Here is a 26,947-nt window from a genome sequence, read left to right as displayed (position 1 = left end):
AGTGTGCGTGAATAGGAGGGGTGCTTTGGAGTAAAAATTCTCTCATTTCCTTGTACAAAACAATGTTCACTTAGATACTATTTGCTGCTTTCAGGATATAAATATGTGGGGTATTAATGTGAAAGCAGCCAGAAAGAGTTTAGCTAAATTGTTCCAATTACTCAAAATGGCAGTATAACTCCCATCATTTGAACCTCCCCTCCAAAGGCAAAAAAATTAAAATGCAAAGATTACTTTCAGTATTTTCAACAATTCACTTATTTTCAAAGTGTTCTTTAAGAGTGCGCCTTAGGCACCTGGGTGGCTCAGTCGTTAAGCGTCTGCCTTCTCAGGTCGTGATCCCAGGGTCCTGGGATCGAGCCCCACATCGGGCTCCTTGCTCCTCGGGAAGCCTGCTTTTCTCCCTCTCCCACTCTCCCTGCTTGTGTTCCCTCTCTCACTGTGTCTCTGTCAAATAAATAAAATCATTAAAAAAAAAAAAAAAGTGCGCCTTAGGGGCGCCTGGGTGGCTCAGTTGGTTAAGGCTCTGCCTCCGGCTCAGGTCATTAAGCCTTTGCCTTTGACTCAGGTGATGATCCCAGGGTCCTGGGATGGAGCCCCCGCATAGGGCTTACTGCTCAGCAGGGACGCGGCTTCTCCCTCTCCTGCTCCCGCTCCCCCTGCTTGTGCTGTCAAATAAAATCTTTAAAAATATTTTTAAATAAGTAAATAAAGTGCTCCTTAGGGATGCCTGGCTGGCTCAGTTGGGAGGGGGCAATTCTTGATCTTGGGGTCATAAGTTCAAGCCCACGTTGGGTATAGAGATAACTTAAAAAAAAACTCCATAAATTTTTGCATAGAAAAGGTCTTTATGATAGCAACATATGTGAAATAGGGGGAGAACAATGAAGAACAGTTTAACAGTGGTAGTTATACACTGACCCAACTATCAATAAGCTACAACACACCATATTACCAAACAGTGCCCTTTCCAAGCTTTTCCCTCTGGCTTTTAAAATTCCATCCGGTTTTTCTGCTATCAAGTTTATATTCCCCCCAACATGGCAAAAGCTCAGACATTAGTAATTCCTAATTAAACAAGAACCCAATTCAAGATCCTTTACATAATAAAATTCTCTGGCTTGAATTTCATCCTAATTTTTAGGGCACCACCAAATTCCACCATTCAACAGTACCTACTGCAACAACTCGAGATACACACTTACCTAAGATTTTTTGGGGGCAGGCTTCCCACAGTTTCACAATATAAATTGTAAACGGAGATTGGTAACATACAGGAATAAAAGTTGGTTCAATATTAACTCATATATACAGACTGAAAAAACTATGAAACAGGCGTGCCTGGTTGGCTGTCAGAAGAGCATGCGACTCTTGATCTTAGGTCATGAGTTCAAGCCCCACATTGGGTGCAGAGATTAAATAAAACTTAAAAAACCTACAGAAAACCTGCTGTCTGGGGAAGCTCGTTCACCATAAAAATGGGGGATGTAAAGAAAAAGACCATATTGCAACAGAACGAACTAAGTGAATGACAAGGCATGATAGTACATGGGGACTTGATTCCAAAAGGCCACATTGGTGAATAAAAGGAGTGGAAATTCAGTTTCTTGAGAACCAATATGGAAGAACTGAATTAACAGGGATCAGACCTATTCTCTAGTCCTAGTTTCATAATCCTCCAGCTGTGTGACAAGTAACAACCCTCAGGAACTCAGCTTCCTCATCTCTAAAACGGGTTAAAATTAGGTAATCTAAATCTTTCCAGCTAAAATAGTTTACCAGTTCTAGAGCTGTTACCCTTCCCCATACATTTGAACTTAAAAACTATGGTGCCCTGCATATTTAAGGCTGTTAAGAGTGGATAGATGTGGATAAATATTTTCTGTCCTTCAACATCCTCAAGGAACAAAGACTCTATTTTGGGTTAGGGAATATTTATTCATCAAAGGAGGCCAGAATGGTTGAGTGATTTATCAGCAGACTTAGCAAACTGGACTTTCTCTTAGCTGAGAGAACTGACTCATTCTGCCAGGTAGTGGTTACAGAGAATACTTGGGAGCAAATCCACAACATTATGACCCAATTTTTTTTGCTAGCAAAGTTGCATATTTGAAACAACCTAAGCTTTTTAAACAAAGAGGCTGAAACATCAGTTGCTAGTCATTTATAAACTTTGTTATTCTTTGTTTTGTATCAGTCTGTCAGGAATGCACTGTAGCTTTATTTCTTCCTTGAAATGTTACTTCTAGCAGCCTACTCACTTCATGGTTTTTTCTAAGCTTCTCAATATTCTTCAGAATAAAGAAAACAGCTCATTTTAAACAAGAAGTTTATTTAAACAACAAGACGCTTGACTTGAAGGGAAAACTATCTAGGATTCATTTCTTTTAGAGTAATTTATCCCTACTTAAAGACAGATTGCCCTACATGTAACAGCTACGTACAAAAAAGTTATAAAATTGTCCTTGGTTTTACAATGATAAATGAAAAACATTAAAATTCTCCAATCGAACAAGGTATGCAAGGATTTTTATGTTGTTCTTTTTTTGTTAAACAGTGAGAGCAAAATAACTTACTGGAATATAAAGATAAGAGCTGACTGAGCATGCCACTAATGGAGAGAGAGGGTATTTTCACAGAAGCAGTATTTTCCCCCATCCCATCTCCATTTGATGTCGATCAAAACATACCATTGGCCATTTAGTTAAAAAAAAAAAAAATGCAATATGCTTGTGCACATACACAGTTACTTTATGTACAATAAAGGAATGGGGAAGGGGAAAATGAAAGAATAGAGAAAACTATACTGTAGTAGTCAGGATGTGGTGGAACCAAATTGCGGCCTTCTAATTGAGAATGTCTTCTTGGTCTGGAGGAACAGAGTTCTGGAGTAAAGTAGCAGGTTCCCTTTTTAGTAGATACCTCCTGTCTGCTGCTGGAACACATCAATTGTATCTTCATCCTCCATTTCCAACTGGCATACGAGAGAAGAAAAACAAATGGAAGGCCACTGATTATCAGCTCTTAAGATTTGTAACTCTCAAGTACCCCAAAAACTGCGTAAGTTCCACCCAATTTCAGTGTTCATTATTGTGGACATCCCATAGATTAATGTAGCATCAGTCAAATTAATTTTTCACTTGGTCTTCCTTATATGAAGATTATAGAAAACTTAGTTTTTAAGTGAAAAAGCTGGGGAGCACCTGGGTGGCTCAGTTGGTTAAGCATCTGCCTTCGGCTCGGGTCATGATCCCAGGGTCCTGGGATCAAGGTCCACATCTGGCTCTCTGCTCAGCGGGGAGTCTGCTTCTCCCTCTCCTTCTGCCCCTCTTCCCTGCTTGTGCCCGCCCTCAAATAAATAAAATCTTAAAAAATAAGAATTTTAAGTGAAAAAGCTGAATATGTGCACAAGTTAAATTGCCTCACTTTTTAATTAAAAATAAAAATGTTATAAAAATGACAAAATAAATTTATCACTTATCATAATGATAAAAATAAAAAATGATATAAAAGGGCGCCTGGGTGGCTCAGTCATTAAGCGTCTGCCTTAGGCTCAGGTCATGATCCCAGGGTCCTGGGATTGAGCCCTGCTCAAGCGAGAAGTCTGCTTCTCCCTCTCCCCCACTCCCCCTGCTTGTGTTCCTGCTCTCGCTGTCTGTCAAATAAATAAATAAAATCTTAAAAAAAAAGACATAAAAAATAAATGGAAATAAGAATATGTGTAAAGGGTCTCACTGCAATGTTTAGATGAGCAAAAGACTGGAAATAACCTAAATTATCAATAAAAACTCAAAGAAATGTGGTACACTCTTAACATGAAATACCACACAGATTTACATGTGCAGAAATGGAACTATCCCTAACATATAACATTAGGCTAAAAACAAACTTAAGGGGCGCCTGGGTGGCTCAGTTGGTTGAGCGACTGCCTTCGGCTCAGGTCATGATCCTGGAGTCCTGGGATTGAGTCCCATGTTGGGCTCCCTGCTCAGCAGGGAGTCTGCTTCTCCCTCTGACCCTCTTCCCTCTCGTGCTCTCTGTCTCTCATTCTCTCTCTGTCAAATAAATAAAATCTTTAAAAAAAAATAAAAAATAAAAACAAACTTAAAAACTAGATAGCAGAGTGTCTGAGTGGCTCAGTCAGTTGGGCGTCCGACTCTCGATTTCAGCTTGGTCATGATCTCAGGGTGGTGAGATCCAGCCCTGAGTTGGGCTCCAGGCTAAGCACAGTCTGCCTGGGATCCTCTGTCCCCCCTTTCCCTCTCCACCTCCCTTTGCTCATGCTCAATAAATATATAAAATCTTAAAAAAAAAAAAAAGATGGCAAAAGTGGTTACAATAGGGGCGCCTGGGTGGCTCAGTCGTTAGGCGTCTGCCTTTGGCTCAGGTCATGATCCCCGGGTCCTGGGATCAAGCCCCGCATCGGGCTCCCTGCTCAGCGGGAAGCCTGCTTCTCCCTCTCCCGCTACCCCTGCTTGTGTTCCCTCTCTCGCTGTGTCTCTCTCTGTCAAATAAATAAAATCTAAAAAAAAAAGTGGTTACAAAATGACTATATTTGTATTTCTAAAAGTGTGTGTTTGTGTGTGCGCATGCAGGCATAGCATGAATGCATCCTGGCATGTGCAGGAAGCATTACGGTCAGCTATGTGCAGTAAGGGAAGGAATATGTGTAAGGACAAACTTACTAAAAAACTACTTTAAATTTTAAACTGCAACTCACAACCTAAGATTGCAAGGCTCACTACCCACACATTACACATAAAAGAACCATCCTTTCTACCACAGTAGAAAAATCTTGGTACATATGGCAATGCTATGAAGTAAATAACCTTTGTAACAGTTTATTATGCTGAGGGCGCCTGGGTGGCTCAGTTGTTAAGCGTCTGCCTTCGGCTCAGGTCATGATCCCAGAGTCCTGGGATCGAGCCCCGCATCAGGCTCCCTACTCCATGGGAAGCCTGCTTCTCCCTCTCCCACTCCCCCTGCTTGTGTTCCCTCTCTTGCTGTGTCTCTGTCAAATAAATAAATAAAATCTTTAAAAAAAAAGTTTATTATGCTCATAATTACCCTCAAAAAAATACATTCTAAAAACTGGTAATTTGGGGGGAGAAAAACAAAAACAAAAATCAAGAACCCTGGATACCTAAAGACAAGAAAGGGAATCATTTCTAACAAAGTTCAAATACACTAAAAGTAGGACTATGGCTTTAAAATGTTAATGACTAAGTCTCAATTCCCTCTTTTGTAAATTGGAATAGCATTCAGTTATGAGAATTAAATGAGTCGAAGAGAATATTTAAAGAACAGTGAGCACATAATTATATTACTATTAAAACTGGTCATTAAGATGTTCTAATTTATACTTCTATTTAATAAACACTGGGAGAATAATTCTAAAATGAATCAATTTCATTCTACAGTTAAATTCAATTTCAAATACTCAAAGGAGTTCGATTCCACATTCAATGTAAGGATTTTATAATGCAGTTCTGAACAAATCCTCCTCACAGTTTAATATTTGCAGCCAGCAATGTAGAGACAAGAACTTGTTTTTGGTGGTGGGTGAGAACATCAAAAGACAGCAAATACATTCTAAACATTCAAGTTTAGCATAATAGGTTTTTATTCTTTTTAAACCATCAAAACATGTCTTCAGCCTATCTACTAAAATAAAACCCCCAGGATGTTACATTTATAGTAAAAGTTGAAATGCCTTCAAAGGATAGAAGAGTTTTTCCTGTCTCTCATTCACCAAGAGAATTCAGCTCCTCCTTGTGGCTACCTACTATAACTGCTTCTTAGAGACTCATCACACGAAATTACTTGAAAATATTCTTCCCTCAATTACAAACTAGACATTAAAAAAATTTTTTTTTAAAGATTTTATTTATTTGACAGAGAGAGACACAGCGAGAGAGGGAACACAAGCAGGGGGAGTGAGAGAGGAGAAGCAGGCCTCCCGCAGAGCAGGGAGCCCAATGCGGGGCTCGATCCCAGGACCCGGGGATCATGACCTGAGCCAAAGGCAGACGCTTAACGGCTGAGCCACCCAGGTGCCCCAACATTTCAAATTTTTGAAGGTTATCAACAAAACCACAACCAGGGTAGGCTGCTTCACTCCTACCATATTTACCACTTTCTAGTTTTTATGGACTGATAAATTTAAAAGTAGAAGGGCTCCAATTTAAACTTCTATCAAAATATTTTTTCCCTAAACTGTAAGTCTTGAGTGGAACCCGAGAGGGTAAAAACAAAGACAAAGAGCTTCTGCCATAGAAGACCACCCAGCTGATATCTTACAAAGTGACATGTGAAGAGAGAAAGGGATCAGACAGCGTCACCTTTTGCAGAGGCTTTGGAAAGCCACCTACTATCAAGAACCCTACTGATCAAGCTAAACCATCAAGATACACTTCCAGTTAGAGCCCCAAGATCCCTTTAGTTCACTAGGACAGCTAAAAGAGATTTCAGCATGAGAAGTAAAAAAGGCTCAGGATCAACAGCCAACCAATCACCTGTGCGGGAACCCGGAGTATGATCAAGAGCTATAGCAACAAAAACAGCATTCTGAATTATTTTCTCCAAATAATGCTGGCAATAGGAAAGAATGGATTAAATTAAATGACCTGTCAGCTTTACAAAATGGTAACTGGATATTTAGAAACCACTGACATATCCTGAGGAAATACTAATATTCATGATATTTTAGAGTTTTGCACTCTGGTGAAAAACTATATTCCAATGTCTAAAAGTTTACAAATAAAAACAAGGCTGTTGAGAAAATTACAAAACACTGACTTTTCTAGTTAGCACAAAGAGATTTTTACCTGTGCAGGTGTGTCTGTTTCATTGATTGGCTGCCCATCAAATCGGAATCTGATCTGCCTCATTGACAAACCCTACAAGAGAGTTTAAAAGCAGTAAGAATGCAAAGAAACAGTAAGAACTAAAATTATATGCATACTTAGCCATAAATATATTAAAAGAGAAACCTAAATAAACAATCATCAACATGTTAACATTTCTGTGTGGATAAAAAGATTTGGCATGACTTTCACACTTTCTCTGAACTATGTTTGAACTTCTTAGGAAAAATGATTTTTTAAAAAGATTTTGTTTATTTAATTGAGAGAGAGAGAGAGAACAAGCTGGGGGAGGAGCAGAGGGAGAGAGAAAAGCAGACTCCCCACTGAGCAGGCTGACTTGGGGCTTGATCCTGGGATTCCAGGATCATGACCTAAGCCGAAGGCAGATGCTGAAACGACTGACCACCTGGGTGCCCCCAAAATGATTTTTTAAAAAAGGTCTTTTTAGGGGCACCTGGGTGGCTCAGTTGGTTAAGTAGCCAACTCTTGATTTTGGCTCAGATCACGATCTCAGGATTGTGAGATGGAGCCCCAAGTCAGGCTCTGTGCTCAGCACAGAGTCTACTTGAGATTCTCTCTCCCTCTCCCTGTGCCCCTCCCTCAACTCACACTCTCACTCTCTCAAATAAATAAATCTTAAAAAAAAGGTCGTTCAAAAAAGCTGTATTACTTTGGAGACCACAGCTACTCCAAGCTTGAATAGATTATAGCTTCAAACTACTTTTTTTTTTAAGATTTTATTTATTCATGAGAGACAGAGGCAGAGGGAGAAGCAGGCTTTCCGCAGAGCAAGAGAGCCCGATACAGGACTTGATCCCAGGACCCTGGGATCATGACCTGAGCGAAAGGCAGACGCTTAACGACTGAGCCAGGCGCCCCAAACTGCTTTTAAATGAGTTAGAAAGATACTGAAATTTAAAGTAACATATTTGCACAGCAACATATATGCATTTAAAGAGCTCTCCGAAAAGGGGGAAAAAACCCCACCCTTAATAATGAAAACTGGAAGTCACCTAAATAAATGTAATGATTAAAATTTTGCCTTAAAGCTACTTAACCTTCATTTGTATCCAAACAATTCCTATCACCAAGCAAGAGTAACCTATGTCAAAACCCAGCACAATGTTAGGCACACCACAAGAATTCAACAAGTTCTTACCCTTGGGGGGTAATCAACATTTCCACCATAACTGTCCTAAAACCATCCATAAGCACATAAGCTTAAAACTGTGGAATACCTCAAAAGAACCACCTGCTTTTTATATTCCTTCTCAGTATTTACCCAGACCAGCAATGATAATTTGTCAACCTCTCACTAAAAAGTAAGCTCCAGGAGGGACAAGAACCTAAGACTGTCGTGGTTATATTGCATTCCTTGCACACAGTAGGTGCTCACGGGTAGGTTACTGATGGAATAAAATGGATGAAAAGCAATATCTACCTTACCATGCTTCATTTTATTTAAAAATAAATCTAAAGCTATTAAATTGAGGAGCAGCTTTATTACAAAAAGGGAATTTTAAAATTATATTAATAGAGTTTAGCTTCAAGAAATTTTTTATATTTAAGGAGATAAATGAGCCCCTTCTGCAAAACAGATTCCAAAGTTTTACTAATCATTACCTACCTGAGGCAGGAGTGGGGAAAAGGGGAAAGGAACAAAGTAGCAAAGCTGGTAACTGCAGCCAAATGAAGACAAGAGAGGAAATATAAGAGTATCTTATACTCTTTATACTATACTTTCCATATACTACATAAGGATTTTCCTTTATACTATACTCTATACTATACTAGAGGAAAATAAAGTATCTTTGGAGATATGCTGTGAATATGAAAAGAGCTTTGAAGGAAGCATCCTACAAAAAAAATCAGTCCTGTATCATACTCAAATCACAAACTATAATTGTTACACAAATCCCTGCTTCAACTTAACTGAGTTCCTAGGACTAGAATATTGAAACAAAGTGCTCAAGACTTATATGACACCTGTATTCCTTTACTTAACATGGATTCATTAAGTCTGTCTTTAAAACTACCTCTGGGCACCTGGGTGGCTCAGTTGGTTAAGCGACTGCCTTCGGCTCAGGTCATGATCCTGGAGTCCCGGGATCGAGTCCCACATCGGGCTCCCTGCTCAGCAGAGTCTGCTTCTCCTTCTCACCCTCCTCCCTCTCGTGCTCTCTGTCTCTCATTCTCTCTCTCAAATAAATAAATAAAATCTTTAAAAAAATAAATAAATAAATAAAACTACAACATGAAGATCCTATTACCTTCCTTTAAAACTCTAGTCTGTGACACGTAACACTTTCAGACTAGCCTTTGTCTTGAGGAATAAAGCAATTCCCAGACCAGATAGGGGACATCCACAACCTTAATTCAGTCCTCAGGACATCCAAATTTAATTTGTGATTATGCAAAGCAACCATGAATTAAATGCCAAGCCATTAAGTACTAACTATACATTTGCAAACACTCCATTGAAGACCCACTGCTTTAACAAAATACTAAGCCATATGCTGGGTTCTTCCTCTACTATATCCAGTGGAAGGTCCTAAGGTCAATGGCATGGCTGTTCAAAACAAGAGGGGAAAAAAACACAAATCCAGAACACGCAACATATTCCTTTCTTACTACCTGTTTGCATGCTTTTCCTTAACAATAAAATGTTTTATTTTGCTACAGATCAAAAGTCCAAAATTCAGAGACTTGCCTTTCAGATTCCATGAATCCTGTAAATTCAAACAATGAATTTACATTAAACCCGTATTTGGGTTCCACTTCTGAGCAAATTTTATCTCTGAGCTTTAGCTTCAGAGTTGTACCACGGAAGAGCTCTGTGAGGTTATCTCTTTGGATCCCTATTTCTTCATTTCACAAAAATGGACAGGACTAAACCAATCAATCAGCCTGGGCTCTCTGAAGCCACTTAACATTCCATGAAAGAATCTGTTATAGTATATGCACACTAGAGTGGAAGAGTATGCTCTCAGCCAAAAGCTATACAGCTGACAAAGTGGGCAAACTCAATTCTACATGTGAAAAGAAAATTTATTTACAAACCAACCTCTGGAGGCAGTCTGAATTTTCTCTATCATTTTGTAAGCATTTATTGAACACACTCTATATGTAGGTAGTGGTTTAAGTTCTAGAGAAATAGTAAACAAAAAGGCCCTATGCTCAGGTAGCTTACATTTTTTTTTAAAAGATTTTATTTATTTATTTGACAGAGAGAGAGACAGCGAGAGCAGGAACACAAGCAGGGGGAGTGGGAGAGGGAGAAGCAGGCTTCCCGCTGAGCAGGGAGCCTGTTGCGGGGCTCGATCCCAGGATCCTGGGATCATGACCTGAGCCGAAGGCAGATGCTTAATGACTGAGCCACCCAGGCGCCCCATGTAGCTTACATTTTAATGGAGAGACAAATACAGACAGTGATCAATACAAAAAACAAAAACAGTGAGAGGACCGAGTAATGGGAGCAGAAACACTCTGAATTAATCAGGAAAGTCTCCGAAGTTAGTAATCAACCAATAGTGGAATAAAATGGTTGAGGGCTCAGCACTATCCAAGAGAAATATGTGAGTTATATATGTAATTTTTAATTTTTCTAATTGCCACATTAAAAAGCAGGTAAAATTTTAGATTTATTTATTTACTCATTTGAGACAGAGAGATACAGAGAGAGAGAGCACGAGCAGAGGGAGTTGCAGAGAGAGAGAGGGAGAAGCAGGCTCTCCGCTGAGCAGGGAGCCTGTTGCAGGGCTCGATCCCAGGACCCTGGGATCATGACCTGAGCCGAAGGCAAAGGCTTAACCATCTGACCACCTAGGCGCCCCAAGCAGGTAAAATTTTAAATGTTGTAAATCAATGTTAAAAATCCTTTTGTTTGGGCGCCTGGGTGGCTCAGTTGGTTAAGCGACTGCCTTCGGCTCAGGTCATGATCCCGGAGTCCTGGGATCGAGTCCCAACATCAGGCTCCCTGCTCAGCAAAGGAGCCTGCTTCTCCCTCTGACCCTACCCCCTCTCATGTACTCTCTCTCTCTCTCTCAAATAAATAATCTTTAAAAAAGGAAAAAAAAAAAAGACTTTCACCACATTGTTTTTTAAAAAAAAAAAAAATCCTTTTGTTTTAGGCGCCTGGGTGGCTCAGTTGGTTAAGCAACTGCCTTCAGCTCAGGTCATGATCCTGGAGTGCCGGGATCAAGTCCCACATTGGGCTCCCTGCTGGGCGGGGAGTCTGCTTCTCTCTCTGACCCTCCTCCCTCTCTCTCATTCTCTCTTGCAAATAAAAAATCCTTTTAACATGTAATTGACATTTGAAAAATTAAGATATTTTACTTTTCCCACTATGAGTTTTCAAAATCTGGCATATATTGTACACTTTCCAGCACATATTAATTTGGACTAGCCATGTTTCAGGAGGTAAACAGTCACACGTGGCTTGTGACTACTGTTTTGAACAGTACAGGTTTAAGTAGAGAACAGAATTTGTTGATGGATTTTATAGGAGTTATAAAACATCAAGGATGATCCCAAGATTTTGACCTCCCAACTAAATGTAACAGTGCTATTTATTGAGAGGGGACACCAGAGAAAAAGATTTGTACGAGTAGAATCAAAAGTCTTCTTTTGCACATTCAATTTGAGATGCCTATTAGACATCTACTGGAACTCCTCCAAAGATCCAATGCCAACTAAGTTCATTAGAAAGTAAATATGAGCATTCAATTAATCTTGATAAGAAATCCTTAGTCAAGAATCCTCAACTGTCAAAACAAAAAAACAAAAAGCCACCTTTAGCTATGCAAATTAGATTGGGTAAATATTTTAGACTTTTGGGACGCCTGGGTGGCTCAGTCGTTAAGCGTCTGCCTTCGGCTCAGGTCATGATCCCAGGGTCCTGGGATCGAGCCCCGCATTGGGCTCCCTGCTCGGCGGGAGGCCTGCTTCTCCCTCTCCCACTCTCCCTGCTTGTGTTCCCTCTCTCGCTGTGTCTCTCTCTGTCAAATAAAGAAAGTCTTAAAAAAAAAAAATTTAGACCTTTGAAAGGCTATACCTACACTTAAAAAGCAGGGATCAGCCCAATTATGTGACACTTCAACTCCCTCTTCCTTAGAATGAGAGAAGTAAACATTTGAAAAGTAAACAGGGATCTTGTTTAATCAAAACTCTGAGGTTATTCCTAATTTAAAAAGAAAATGGGAACTAATCTTTCCAAATTTTCCTGAATCTTATCTTCAAATTATATTTGCATTCCAATTGATATGCAGAATTGTATTTTTTAATGGATTACCATGCTTCTTTTTACCCTAGTGCAAATTAAAAGTGGCCCCAAGTTTAGTCAACTTAAACCTAACTGAAAAATTTTCACTTTATTTACGTGAGTAATGCACTAAAAAAAATTTTTTTTTGACAGTGAAACAGTGAGAGCAGGAACAACAAGTAGGGGGAGTGGGAGAGGGAGAAGCAGGCCACCTGCCAAGCAGGGAACCCGATGCAGGGCTCCATCCCAGGACCCTGGGATCATGACCCGAGCCAAAGGCAGACACTCAACGACTGAGCCACCCAGGCGCCCCAATACACTAAATTTTAACATACCAGGAAAATCGCCAAATTCTTGATTGACCCACTAACTCAATCTTACAGAACAATCTCATATAAAGACATCTGCAATATGGGATGTGCTATGTGTCTGTTTTTCTGGTATACGGTATAAGCCCCAGCACATGGTAGGCATCTGATAAATATCAGATAAGTAAGAAGTTCCTTTGGGGCCCCTACAAGAAATACAGGAAGTCTTAAATATTAACAGTCTAGGATTAATAGAGATTATCAATAGATACGTATAATAAAATGTTAATGGTTAAGCTAGGTGGTAAGTACATAGGTATTCAATGAAAAGTTTTTCCAACTTTGCATTACAGTTGAGTTTCCATATTAAGTTTTGAAAAACAGGACCGTTTAAAAAATGTATGACCATTTAAAATCTAAAATTTAGTAACAAGAAAAGATAGGCAGAGAATTTTATTGAAAACCACCAAATCTAGGGCGCCTGGGTGGCTCAGTTGTTGAGCATCTGCCTTCAGCTCGGGTCATGATCCCGGGGTCCTGGGATCAAGCCCCACATCGGGCTCCCTGCTCCCCAGGAAGCCTGCTTCTCCCTCTCCCATTCCCCCTGCTTGTGTTCCTGCTCTTGCTGTGTCTCTGTCAAATAAATAAAATATTAAAAAAAAAAAAAAGAAAGAAAACCACTAAATCTAAGCATGAGTTTCTACTTTGTAAATGGTATGCTGTGTAAAAGTTCTACAAGATTACCTTTTAAAATTCCCCTGTAACCTGAAGGGGCACTAGTGTTCAAATATGGAAGACGCTAGAGCAAAAATTCTTTAGCACAAGTAGGAAGTACATATTTATTAGTATGTGGAGGGATTTCGCCAAAATTCTTCAAATAAGAGTACACTGAAAATCATTATCTTTTAAAGAACTATAGGGGTGCCTGGGTGGCTCAGTCATTAAGCATCTGCCTTTGGCTCGGGTCATGGTCCCAGGGCCCTGGGATGGAGCCCCACATCCGGTTCCCTGCTCGGCGGGAAGCCTGCTTCTCCCTCTCCCACTCCCCCTGCTTGTGTTCCTGCTCTCACTATCTCTCTGTCAAAAAAATAAATGAAATCTTAAAAAAAAAAAAAAACTTTAAGATTAGTTTATGTATGAAGATAAAAGAATCATAAGCACAGTATTCTATTATAAATAAATTAGGCATAAAACAAAGTTTCAATCTCAAAACAAAGTTTATCCTCAGTTTCTTCCAAATGCCCTTAGAGCTCATGCAGGAAGTCCAAATACAGCTCAAACTCAATCTCCCAACTTCTACACGTTTAAGTCTTACTCTATCTGGAGCCTATTTTTAGGACAATTTGCAATGCAGACAACTTGTTTTTGTCTAAAAGAATGACTTTCCCAACTTTTATGTTATACATTCAAAGTTGAATTAAAAAAAAATACTTCTGCCAGGTTATTATTGAATATAGGTACCAGAGTTTTTGTTATACTTGCAAAAGTCATCTTTAAAGTTGCCTCCGTATTGTTACAGATTCAACCTCACAAAAGGAAGCTTCTTTGTCTTAAACTCTGCACTCACCTCCCAGCATCTATTCATCTCTACTTCCTCTTCTTGCTGTCCATTTACTAATTTCTGAGTAAAATGCAAATGTCCCTATAACATAGGAATGTTTCTGCCTGACTCAGGAGGTTAAATTTCTTGACATCTACCATTATTTAAGAAAATATTACAATTTTACATGCTTCAGGAAAATTGCAGTGTTGTTAAACTCACAATTTAATTTCCAAATTTGCTTAAATGCTCAAAATAAAATGTTTTGATGTGACACAAATTTTAAATGGATTAAGAAAAAAAGAGCCTAACAAGAAATTTTATCAAGATCCTTCTTATTCTCTTATAAAAGTAAAATCTCATCCCCTGAGGAACAAATTTTGTGTTGTGGCTATGATTTGATGAATTCTGGCATAGGACTAGTATCATATAGAATATTAACCAAACCATCCTAAGGACTTTCATGAAGCATCAGCATACCAAGGGTAGGACAGAACTGATATGTCAAGTATATAAGTGCATTCATTCAACTGAAAGATAATATTATGCCAGTCTACTTTCTATTCTTCAAAAAAATAAGGTTTGTTTTTTCTTAATAAGTTTTATTGGAAGTGCGTATGTCAGTTCCTCACCTGTCGTTCACAATAGGCTTTCATTAGTTTACTAAGTGGTGTATGCCTCTTAATCTTAAACTGCACCACAGAACCATCCTGCCCCGCCACCTTCAAATTAATATGATCGTTGTTCTCAGTCTTGACTCCTTCCTGTTGAAAGAAAAATAAAAGTATAATTTGGAAAATGTGAAAAACAAACACCTTTTAAAGTAGCAGCAGCCCAACTTGCTTCAGAAATCAACAGGTTTCTCATTCTGTATGATAAAAGAGTATACAGCTGTTTTCAGCTGCTGAAATCAATCTGAAAGATGAAAAATCTTGGAGCAATGATATTAAATAGCTGTCACAGAAACGGAAGAGTAGCCTACATGCAATACCATCAGCGAAAACCATTGACTTTTATCGATGGGTCCCACTCAATTCACTGAAAGGCGCTCCTGCATCTGAATTTTCTAAAATGGCATATTTTAACCTGCAGAATATGTCATTTCCCTTAAAAAGATTAAAAATAACCATCCTCTTTATAAAGCGCTTTAAGTACAGAATAAGTACAAGGATAAAAATCTAAAACTTGCAACTGAAACTCATTACAACTGTCTTGTTAAAAAGTTACTAAACTCAATTTAATAACTTGTATCTCAACTACATTAAAAAAAAAAAACTAACTGAGGAATATCCCTCGATTCTCTCTGAAGCAGCGGTAGTAACTTAGAACCACTATTCATGTTTGCCTCTATTAGCAGCCTCACTTTTATTTTCAGTTAAGAGCTTATTCTCCCCTCCCCTTTGTTGTCATGGGTCAAATGCAGTTTTCTTCCAAATCTTCCTTGTAGATTTCCACCCAACCTGAAGTTCACCAAAATCAAGGGCTGATGTAATTCCGTAGCCCCCAAGTCACTTCAGAAAGGAAAGGGGAGGGGGTGTCACAGAACAAACCCTACGAAAGTCCCGTGTGCCAGGAAGAAGTGTGTGCCTTACTCCTCACGGGAAGAGCCTCCCGGTGCCTCAAAACCCGCGTTAAAAAAGTTAAGCCCTACCAAGTCTTTCTGCTCGCACCTCTGCCTCCAACTTCTCGAAACCGCATGGTCTCCGCAGGTTAGGGGTGATCTGGCACCCAGGGAAAAGCCCCTGCCCAGCCCCCTGGGGACCCCGAAGCCAGGAAAGTGGGAAATACTCCCCGGGAATCCCCGAACCCCGGGCCCTCACGACGGCCCGATGGGGAACCCATCGGCAGCCCATTGATTCTCCTCGAGCCCTGGCCAGGCCAGCGCGGCGCGGGGCAGGGGTCCCCAGATGCCCGCAGCCCCCCATCCCTGAGGGGGAGGCCCGGGGTGGAGGGAACTCCCCGCCACCGCGGAGGCGGCAACACCCGCCCCGGCGCGGGGTCCGCGGAGGGTGGGGACACCGCGCGCCCTAACGCCCCTCCGCACGCGCGCCCAGCCGGCCGGGCCGGAGGAGCTCCGCTCGCGGCCGGTGGGCCCGCGGGCGTCCGCGATTCGCCCGCCCTACTCGCGCCCGGCGCGCACTCCGAGGCGGTCGGGGGCGGGGGAGGGCGGCGGGGCCTCCTCCGGCGCGGGAGGGAGGAAGAGGGGAGGGAGGAAAATGGCGCGGAGCGCCCGGGCCTGAACCGCGGCCGGCCCCGTGGGGGGCCCAGGAAGGCGCGGGGAGCCCGCGGCGGGCTCGGGCCGGACCCCGGCCAGCGCCGTGACCCCGACCGCGCGGCGAGCCGAGGAAGCCAGCGCCGAGCTCACCTTGGGCTTTTCGTCGGCCATAGCGAGCGCCGGAGTCTCCTCAGCTGCCGCTTCACAAAAGAGGTACCAGGTCCGCACCGAACGAGCACACAAGCAGCACCAGGAGCGGCAGAAGAAGGAGGCGGCAGCGGTGGAGGAGGGAGAGGGCGCGCGCACGTCGTGCGCTCCCTCCCCCCACCCTGCGTGCGCGAGCACGAGCCGCCGGGGCTTCCCATTGGTTGCCGCTTCGCGGGAGCGCGCAACGCTTACATAACCACCCCCACCCCCCGCCTCGCACCGCCCTGGCCTGGGCCCGGCGCCCGCCAGGCCGGCGGGAAGAGGCGCGGACACGCGCACCCGGCCCGCCGCGGGGGCGCGCCTGGCTCTGGGCGGGGCTGTATTGTCCTCCTTCTGTGGTGGAGCTTAATCAAAATGGCTTCCAGCTGGTCCTCGGTGGGGACGAGGAGGCTTGAGGCCTAGACGTGAGACTCAGGCCGGGGAAGGCAGACTGAGTAGAGGAGAAAGGGGAAGCCTAAGTAAAAGCCCCAGCAGGAGGTTCTGGGAAAAAACCATCTTGTTTGGTGACCCAAATGCAGCTTTCCCCACGGTTGGAGGAACATCACACTCACTCAGCCTCTCATCCTTTGAATTTTAAAGCTTCAGCCTCAACCCGCTTCCCACCGGGCTCTTGCTTCAGTGCGGTGCCTACTTGCTTCTTGCTGGTAAACCCGTACTTTGCTAGCTGAGGAAAAATTTTCATCCTACAAACTCCTTACTCATGGCCTGGCTCCCAACCTCCAAGAGGAAACAGGATCTGTAAGAGTGAACCGCTCAATATCCAGATTCCAAACCAATCGGTCAGGTTAAAAAACAGAAGTAGGTCCCTCTTAGGAACAATCCTGACTTCAGGGCAGTGGATTCCTCCCGCTACTCTCGGTAGGTTTTATTATTTCCTTCATCCTGTGCTTTCTTCCACTCCTCCCTTAGCATAGAAAAAGACTCTCTTGATTCTGTTTCCTTCTTCCATCTCACTCCATTCTTGGCCAAACGTCTTGAAAAACTGTCCATGCCAGCTGCCTCCACTCCCTCACCTCCCACTCACTCCTCAATCCACGGCAATCTGGTGCTGTCCCTGGAGCTCTGCTAAAACTGCTCTCTGCAAGGTCACCACCGGCTTCTGTGCTGAATCCAGTGTGCCTCCCCGTTCCTCACTCCTCTCAACTCCCTCCCTGTGACTTTGGGCTGTTGACTCAGGCCGGTCCTTGATCCCTTTGCAATTCTTTTCCTCGTCATTCCTTCCCTTAAATGTTCCTTGCATTTTGTTTTAGATCCTCTTCTCTTATCATTCTATTCCCTCTCCTGGGATGATTTCACCCACCTTCTATTACCACCTATTAGCTGATTCTCAAATATGTATTTCTAAACTAGATCTTGTTCTGATCTTCCAACCCATAAATCCAGCTGACCTGTGAACATCTTCACTTGGGTGTCCCAGAGACACCACAAACTCAGCAAATCTCAACTAAAATTCCTCACTTCACCTTCCGGGAACTGCCCTTCTCCTTTGAGTTCTTGGTTCACTGAATGGCACACCATTACAACTATTGCTCCTCCAAGCCGGAGAGCCAGGGGGCGTCCTTGACTTCCTGCTCTTCTTCACCCTCGCCGGTCCCCATCCAAAGGATCTTTGAGTCTAGTCTATTCCACCTTCTAAATACCTACCAAATCTAGCTACTTCTCTTCAGCCTCTGTCTGGTCTCTGGGCTAGTCTCATTTGCTGGGCTTCCAGCTGATCCTCCATGGGGAAGAGGAGGCTTAAGGTGCTAGGTGTAAGACAGGCCAAGGAAAGCAAATTGATCAGGGCAGGCAGGTGAAGCCTGAATTCAAGTCTGCTTACCCCAAGGCTACTGCAATAGCCTCCTGTTTTTTTATTATTTTTGTAAGGTATGTCTCTCTTGTGCCTATATATTTGAGTGGATCAGAATCATCTGGGGTACCATTTTTTGTTTGTTTTTGTTTGTTTTGTTTTGTTTTGTTTTAAGCAAGCTCTACTCCCAACTTGGAGCTTGAACTCACCTCCCTGAGATCAAGAGGTGCATGCTCTACCACCTGAGGCAGATGGGGGCCCCTAGGGTACCAGTTTAAATGCATATTCTTAGAAAAATAAAATTAAGTAAATGCATATTCTTGGGCAATGTGGCTCTTGAATCCCCCATTTTTTTTTAAGATTTTATTTATTTGACAGAGAGAGAGAGACAGCGAGAGAGGGAACACAAGCCAGAGGGAGAGACTGAGAAGCACGCTTCCTGCTGAGCAGAGAGCCGGATGTGGGGCTCGATCCCAGGACCCTGGGATCATGACCTGAGCCAAAGGCAGATGCTTAATGACTGAGCCACCCAGGTGCCCCTGGAATCCCCCATTTTTAACAAGCTTGCCTGGTGATTCTTACACACACTTGTCTGAGAACCGTAAACCATTTTTTTTTTTTTTTTAGAATTTTTATTTATTTGACAGAGAGAGAGAGAGCACAAGCAGAGGAGTAGCAGGTAGAAGGAGAGGGAGAAGCAGGCTCCCCGATGAGCAAGGAGCCACGTGTGGGGTTCGATCCCAGGGTCCTGGGATCATGACCTGAGCTGAAGTCACTTAACCGACTGAGCCACTGCCTTCAGTTCAGGTCATGATCCTGGAGTCCCAGGACGGAGTCCCGCATCCAGCTCCCTGCTCAGCAGGGAGTCACCTTCTCCCTCTGACCCTCCCCCCCTCATGCTCTCTCTCATTCTCTCTCTCAAATAAATAAACTATTTTTTTAATTTTAAATAATTTTTAATTTATTTTTTAAAAGATTTTTATTTATTTATTTATTTATTTGACAGAGAGAGACACAGCGAGAGAGGGAACACAAGCAGGGGGAGTGGGAGAGGGAGAAGCAGGCTTCCCTCAGAGCAGGGAGCCCAATGCGGCGCTTGATCCCAGTACCCTGGGATCATGACCTGAGGCAAAGGCAAACGCTTAACGACTAAGCCACCCAGGCACCCCAATAAATAAAATCTTTAAAAAATAATAATAATTAAAAAAATAAAGTAAAAACAAAAGTTTTTGCCACTCCTTGGTTCAGTGGCAATCCTCTGCCTTGAAGGGTAAAGTCCAAAATTCTTATAAGACCTACAGAGCCCTTTGAGAGCTAATCCAGGCTAACCATTCTAGCTCTTTCTCATCATTTCCTCCTGGAAGTCTCTGCTTCAGTCATATTCAATTACGTGGGGTTCCTGAATGTGCCAGCTCTCTATCAACTCCAAGCTTTTGTCCATTGTAGATACTCAAAGATTCACTGAATGAGTAAATAAATTGAAGCTATCCCTATGTGTAAGGTCATATGCTAGGCACTGGGCAAAGTCCCTGACTCAAATAACTTATAATCAGGCCGGGGGTGGGTATAATCAGGCCATACACAAGAAGTGAAAGGGGAAGAGAACCAACTGCCCTGCTCAGGCACTGAGTGGGGCGTTACTAATATTAGCTCATTTTCTCCTTAAACAAACCCTTCCAAGTAGGTGTACTATTTATTTGCTACTGAGGGTCAAAGGAGTTAAGTAACTTGCCCAATATCACACAGCTGGCAAGTAGTGTTGATTGAGCTTCTACTGTATGCCAGAGAATGAACAAGCTGGGTGCTATGCCAGGTACTATAGAGAAAGAGAGATGCTATCCTTGCTCTCCTGAACCTAGGTCTTCTTTTGCCATCACGTACCTTCCCAGCCTGATAAGACTGGAGAACCATCAAAAAGGAATATGTCATGTTAAACTTACTCTTATTAATATATGAGGGCCTCCAATAATCAAATGGTTGTTTAGTCGTTAGCTTTTGGGCGACAGGTGTGTCTTACAATGTCCTTCCTCTTCAAAGTTATGCTAAATTACAAAATCACCTTCAGGCAAAGGAGGAGCTCCTATAAAAAGTAGTTAAGCATATTCAAATGTGTGAGCATATATATTCCAATGGCACGGGTGCCTGGGTGGCTCAGTTGGTTAAGCGTCTGCTTTCAGCTCAGGTCATGATCCCAGGGAACTGGGATTGAACCCTGCATCAGGCTCCCTGCTCAGCGGGGAGTCTGCTTCTCTCTCTCCTGCTCCCCCTGCTTGTGTGCTCTCTTTCTCTCTCCCTCCCTCTCAGATAAATAAATACAATCTTAAAAAAAAAAGAAAAAATATTTTCCAATGGCAGACCGGAATTCTGTGAGTTGAACCTAGGGAATCTACTGAAGTTGTATACTAGGAGTCCCTTTCCAATTTCCAAGGGGGAAATATGTGAAAAGATAGAAATTTCCCAACATAAAATTTCTCCCTTCATCATTTTTATAGGGGTGGGAAGGGAGTGGCTGGGCACTGGAAGAGGGTGCTTTAGAATAAGAAAGTAGAAGGGGTAACAAATACAGAAAAGAACAATGGCAGATGTTCATCGAGTGATTATTATCTGGGGATTCTATACTAAGCCTTTGATCCTCACAAAACCTCTATTATTTTCCCCATTTTACAGATGAAGAAAATGAGACAGAATGGTTGGGCAACTTGGTCACCTGGCTGGAAGTAGCAGAGCCAGAATCCTGTGCAATTCAGGCTTTCCAACTCAGAGCCCAGCGCTTAGTTACTGTAGGACCGCATATAGATCCATATGGAAGGAAGAGAAGAAACAGGCAGAAAAAAATCCTAGAATAGTGCCAGGAGCACCAGTTAAGTTGTTTTGACTTACATTTTTGTTTGGTTGTCTCTCAGCAGAATGAAAGTTCCATGAAAGCAGAGACCTGTCTGTCTCGTTTGCAGTTTTATCCCCAACACCTTGCATAGTTCCTGGATGCTGAAGGATGAGAGAAGTGGTAAGTGAGGAGGGAGCTGTGTGGTGAGTAGGAACTTGGGCAAGAAAGGCCTCATTCCTCTGGAAATCTAGTTAAATATCAATAATTGGCATAAGAAGGTAATAAGGGTAGGGTGAACCTGCCAGAAGGTACTCTTCAGGGCCAGCTGCCAAAGAAAAAACAATATTCCTACAAGTAGTAGGAAAACAAGAATCACAGAGTCTTGTTTAGAGCTTTAAGTCTTTGCCAAAAACTCCAAGAAACACATAACTGAATTTATAACACAGACAACTAAAGCGTGTAGTTTATAACATCAAATTTCCTTCACATTCTAACAAAGGTTAGTTGAGCACTTGAGCTATCTCTGTGAACATTGTAAGAACATTGAATACTGAATGCCTAAATACTGCAGGAAATCTGGAGGATTTCTGGAATGGTGATATTATAGAAAACTTCCAGCTTTCTATCTTTGTGTCATGGCAAAGATAGGACTTGAGAAAGTGCCAACAGTCAAAGCCAAGAACCTGCTATATTGCACTTTAAATGTGTCAGCTGGGGTATAACTATAGGGAAATATTGTCCCAAATCACAATACCATACATCACTGTCTAGTAATATACATACTGCACACACACATAACTTAGAGGATGGCCCTATAAGGGCCTTTTTGAGGGTGGGTATCATTGCTATTTACCTTTGTAGTCTCTGCAAGTAACAAAGTCCTGAGACCCAGTGATCAATAAATATTTACTGACATAGCGGGGTACCTGGGTGGCTCAGTCAGTTAAGCATCTGCCTTCGGCTCAGGTCATGGTCCCAGGGTCCTGGGATCGAGCCCCACATCGGGCTCCCTGCTCAGTGGGGAGTCTGCTTCTCCCTCTCCCACTCCCTGTGCCTTGTGTTCCCTCTCGCGCTGTGTCTCTCTCCGTCAAATAAATAAATAAAACCTTAAAAAAGAAATTTACTGACATAGCAATAGTAACATAGTTCTCATCATGAGAATACCAAAAATGCCTACAGTGGGTTTCCTGAATGCAGCTTCTACACTGGAATGACAGTTTCTTCTAATCCCATTAACACTCCAGTCCTACTTCTCTGTCCATTACTGGACTCAAGCAGGGCCAGTGATTTGAGGCTGTTTGTCTCATAAAATGAACAGATATCAGGGCGCCTGGGTGGCTCAGTTGTTAGGCGTCTGCCTTCGGCTCCGGTCATGGTCCTGGGGTCCTGGGATTGAGCCCCGCATCGGGCTCCTTGCTCCGCCGGGGGCCTTCTTCTCCTTCTTCCACTCCCCCTGCTCGTGTTCCCTCTTTAGCTGTGTCTCTCTGTCAAATAAATAAAATCTTAAAAAAAAAAATGAACCGATATTGAGCAAATCTCATATTTCACAGTTGTGCCAAATATAGATAATATCTATACACTTCAAGCTCCTGTTTGTGAGTGATTACTCTCACCCTGAGCTGGAGAACAGAACTGGGAGAACGGTTCTCAAAAAGTGGTCCCCTGGGCAACTACATCACCTGTACTTGTGAATCTGGTAGAAGTGCAAATACCTGGGCGGCACCCTAGACCCACTGAATAAGAAACTCTGGTGATAGGGTCCATGAGTCAGTGGTTTAACAAGCACTCTAGATAATTCTGAAGCTCACTGAAATTTGAGAGCCACAGGGCTAGAACAGCTTTTACTCCTCCAATAGAGAACTTGTCACATTTATAATTTTATTTCTCAACTTGAAGTCTTACATGGGGCCATAGAGCAAGTTTTCACAAATAAGGCCTTATTTGTGTATGTGTACATATGTATGTATCAATATGTGTATTTGTATGTGTTTAAAACATCAGGAAATTATTTTTATTTTTTTATTTTTTTAATTTTATTTTTTAATTTTTATTTTTTTTAAAGATTTTATTTATTTATTTGAGAGAGAGGGAATGAGAGAGAGAGAGCACACGAGAGGGGGGAGGGTCAGAGAGAGAAGCAGACTCCACGCCGAGCAGGGAGCCCGATGCGGGACTCGATCCCGGGACTCCAGGATCATGACCTGAGCCGAAGGCAGTCGCCCAACCAACTGAGCCACCCAGGCGCCCTATTTTTATTTTTTTAAAAAGATTTTTTTATTTATTTGACAGAGACAGAGAGAGAGAGCAAGCACACAAGCAGGGAGAGCAGCAGAGGGAAAGAGAGAAGCAGGCTCTCCATTGAGCAGGGAGCCTGACACAGGGCTCGATCCCAAGACCCTGGGATCATGACCTGAGCTGAAGGCAGATACTTAACCCACTGAGCCACCCACGAATACCAGGAATTATTTTTATTATTTATTTATTTATTTATTTATGTTTAAAGATTTTATTTATTTATTCATGAGAGACAGAGACAGAGAGAGAGAGAGAAGCAGAGGGAGAAGCAGGCTCCCAAGAAGCAGGGAGCCCGATGCGGGACTCGCTCCCAGGACCCTGGGATCATGACCTGAGCCGAAGGCAGATGCTTAACCATCTGAGCCACCCAAGCGCCCTACCAGGAATTATTATTTTTTTTTTAAAGATTTTATTTATTTTTTGAGAGAGAGAGAATGAGAGAGCACGAGAGGGAAGAGGGTCAGAGGGAGAAGCAGACTCCCTGCCCAGCAGGGAGCCCGATGTGGGACTCGATCCCGGGACTCCAGGATCATGACCTGAGCCGAAGGCAGTCGCTCAACCAACTGAGCCAACCAGGCGCCCCCAGGAATTATTTTTAAAAGAATAAAAATTTTGGGGGCACCTGGCTGGCTCAGTTGGTAGAGCATGCAACTCATGATCTTGGGGTTGTGAGTTCAAGCTTCACATTGGGTGTGGAGATTACTTAAATAAATAAATAAAATAAAGAATAAAAGATTTTAATTCATTCCCATTCCCATAATACAACACTTATCTCTCAATTTTATTTTATTTATTTTTAAAGCTTTTATTTATTTGAGAGAGAGAGAGAGCCTGCACACCTGTGAGTTGGAGGAAGGAGCAGAGGGGAGGGAAAAGGAGAATCTGAAGCTCACTCTGTGCTCAGTGCGGAGCCCTATTTGGGGCCTGATCTCAGAACCCTGAGATCAGGACCTGAGCTGAAATCAAGAGTCTGGCACTTAACCAACTCGCCACCCAGGTGTTCCTTATCTCTCAAATTTTAATTTGGTCTTTATGCACATGTAAATATCTTTATATAATTTTAGAAATATTATTTGTAATTTAATTGTAGAAAAATTTTTGGTTTACTTTTGAATTTATTTTTATTTATTTTTTTAAGTTTATTTATTTATTTGACAGAGAGAGACAGTGAGAGAGGGAACACAAGCAGGGGGAGTGGGAGAGGGAGAAGTAAGCCTCTGGCTGAGCAGGGAGCCCCCTGCGGGGCTAGATGCAGGGCTGGATGTGGGGCTCCAGGAGGGGCTCCAGGAGGGGCTCCAGGAGGGGCTCAATGAGGGGCTTGATCCCAGGACCCTGGGATCATTACCTGAGCCGAAGGCAGACACTTAACGACTGAGCCACCCAGGCACCCCAATTTTTGATTTTAAAATTATCTGGTAAACATGCTAAAAGATGACTTTTTCTTCTTTCTAAAGTTTTTATTTTAATTCCAGTTAGTGTTATATTAGTTTCATGTGTACTATATAGTAATTCAAAAGTTCCATATAGGGCGCCTGGGTGGCTCAGTTGTTAAGTGTCTGCCTTAGGCTCAGGTCATGATCCCAGGGTCCTGAGATGGAGTTCCACATCAGGCTCCCTGTTTAGTGGGAAGCCTGCCTCTCCCTCTCCCACTCCCCCTGCTTGTGTTCCCTCTCTCGCTGTCTCTCTCTCTGTCAAATAAATAAATTAAATTAAAAAAATAAAATAAAAAAGTGTAACCCTTTCCATTAAAAAAAAAAAAACAATTATGGGGACAAAAAAAGGTGAACATTTTAAAACATCTTGAGAGTCTTTTCCATGTTCTTCATAGTTCTTCGAAATAGCCGGGCAATCTCATTGCTGTTATATTTACTTAGTTATTCCTCTGTTCCTCTAAGGTTGAACATTGATACCAGCAATTCTTAACAGAGGTGATTTTGTCCCCTAAGGAATATGGGGAATATTTAGAGACATTTTCAGTTGTTAAAATTGTTGAGGGGTATTATTGGCATCTAGTGGGTAGAAGCCAGGGATTCTGCTAAACATCCTGCAACGTACAGGACAGCTCTCACAACATAGAATTTTCTGGTCCAAAATGTCAATAGTGTGGAGATTGATAAATTTTTGTTGTTGTGTTATATATAGCACATACCAAAATATACCATTTTTGTTTTGAAGTTATTTGAAATAAATTTTCTTTTTTTTAAGATTTTAATAAATTTATTTATTTGAGAGAGGGCAGAGTGAGAGTGAGAGCACAGGCAGGGGGAGTTGCAGAAGCAGACTCCCTGCTGAGCATGGAGTGGGGCTGGATCCCAGGACCCTGGGATCATGACCTGAGCCAAAGGCAGACACTTAAATGACTGAGCCACTCAGGCGCCCCTGAAGTAAATTTTCAAGAGAGGACTTACAGGGTCAAAGTACATAAATATTTGTATGCTTCTCTCTCTCTCTCTCTCTTTTTTTTTTTAGGGAGAAAGAGTGTGTGCTCAAGTGGGGGGAAGGGCAGAGGGAGAATGTTAAGCAGGCTCCATGCTCCAGGAGATCATGACCTGAGCTGAAATCAAGAGCTGGGTGCTCAACCAACTGAGCCACCCAGGCACCCCTCTATGTTTCTTGATAATAGATTTCTTTCTTTCTTTCCTTTTCAAGATTCTATTTATTTATTTAACAGAGAGAGAGAGTACAAGTAGGCAGAGTGGCAGGGAGAGGGAGAAGCAGCCGCCTGCTGAGCAGAGATCCCGATGCGGGCCTCAATCCCAGGACTCTGGGATCATGACCTGAGCCAAAGGCAGACGCTTAACGACTGAGCCACCCAGGCGCCCCTCTTGATTATAGATTTCTACTTTGTTTCCAAAATAGTTACGTTGCTTGATATATGTATTTATTTCTCTGCAGGCTAGGGAGATTTGAATTTACTAGGATGCATTAAATGCATCCCCTTAGCACTTTATATGGGCCACATCTAGAGATGTGCTAGAGCACAATTCTTCTGGCTTGATCTGAGAATGATTCTTAGTTTGACTTTGGAGTGACTGAAAGTGATTTCTGGTTTGACTTTTGGGCAATAATTATGTTTCGTTTTAGGAGATTTTTATTTGATTCCAGAAGTATTTTATTCTGTCTTCCTTGGGTTCTGATATACCTCAGGTTGAAATTTCTCTTGCATGATTGAATACTCTTCAGTATAGATACAGGAATTCAGGAGTTAAACCAACCAATATAAGGAGAGGAGGAGCCTATGGAAGACAAGACAAAAAGATTTGTATAATGATTGTTTTTCCAAAAGTATTCATTTATGATTATACGTAAGAAAAAGAGGATTTATAAACTATGTAATTGAAACCTCATTCTTGGAAGTATATCGAGGGACTAGAAGGAAGAAAAAGGTCCATAGATAGAATAATAACTCTATTAGCTTTAGTTTCCTTTAAAAAAAAAGTAAACGTATTTGAACGATTATGTAAAGTTGCTGGTGTGTAGTGCTCTTAGACCAAAGTATGTTTCTTTTTTTTTAAGATTTTATTTATTCATTAGAGAGAGAGAGCACTCAAGAGCAGGGGGAGGGGCAGAGGGAGAGATAGAGAGAAGCAGACTCCCTGCCAAGCAGGGAGCCTGACATGGGGCTGGATCCCAGGACCCTGAG

The 26,947-nt window shown here is 42.3% G+C and overlaps 2 protein-coding genes across 2 annotated transcripts in view; one reads left to right on the top strand and one right to left on the bottom strand.

Annotated features, from left to right (window-relative positions):
- Positions 1-828: 828 nt before the first annotated feature.
- Positions 829-16,499, bottom strand: SUMO2 (small ubiquitin like modifier 2). The gene is made up of 4 exons (XM_028112317.2): positions 16,340-16,499; positions 14,607-14,738; positions 6,828-6,899; positions 829-2,974 (listed from the first exon to the last, which is right to left on the bottom strand). Exons 1-4 carry the CDS (start codon positions 16,358-16,360, stop codon positions 2,912-2,914), a joined length of 288 nt encoding a protein of 95 aa, XP_027968118.1. The 5' UTR covers positions 16,361-16,499; the 3' UTR covers positions 829-2,911.
- A 4,592-nt stretch (positions 16,500-21,091) lies between these two features.
- The window catches only part of NUP85 (nucleoporin 85), a 42,495-nt gene continuing 36,639 nt past the window's right edge, over positions 21,092-26,947 (top strand). Inside the window, exon 1 of the mRNA XM_028112751.2 lies at positions 21,092-21,189. Coding sequence (XP_027968552.1) covers positions 21,178-21,189 — 12 coding nt within the window. The 5' untranslated portion in view covers positions 21,092-21,177. The remainder of the gene's footprint in view (positions 21,190-26,947) is intronic.

The sequence above is a fragment of the Eumetopias jubatus genome, unplaced genomic scaffold (genome assembly GCF_037043125.1).
Source record: "Eumetopias jubatus isolate StellerSeaLion01/CBP00866 unplaced genomic scaffold, mEumJub1_p1.0 scaffold_10, whole genome shotgun sequence".
In the NCBI taxonomy this organism is placed as follows: domain Eukaryota; kingdom Metazoa; phylum Chordata; class Mammalia; order Carnivora; family Otariidae; genus Eumetopias; species Eumetopias jubatus.
The sequence above is the reverse complement of the archived record's forward strand: the minus strand, read 5'-3'. Positions and strand labels throughout refer to the sequence as shown.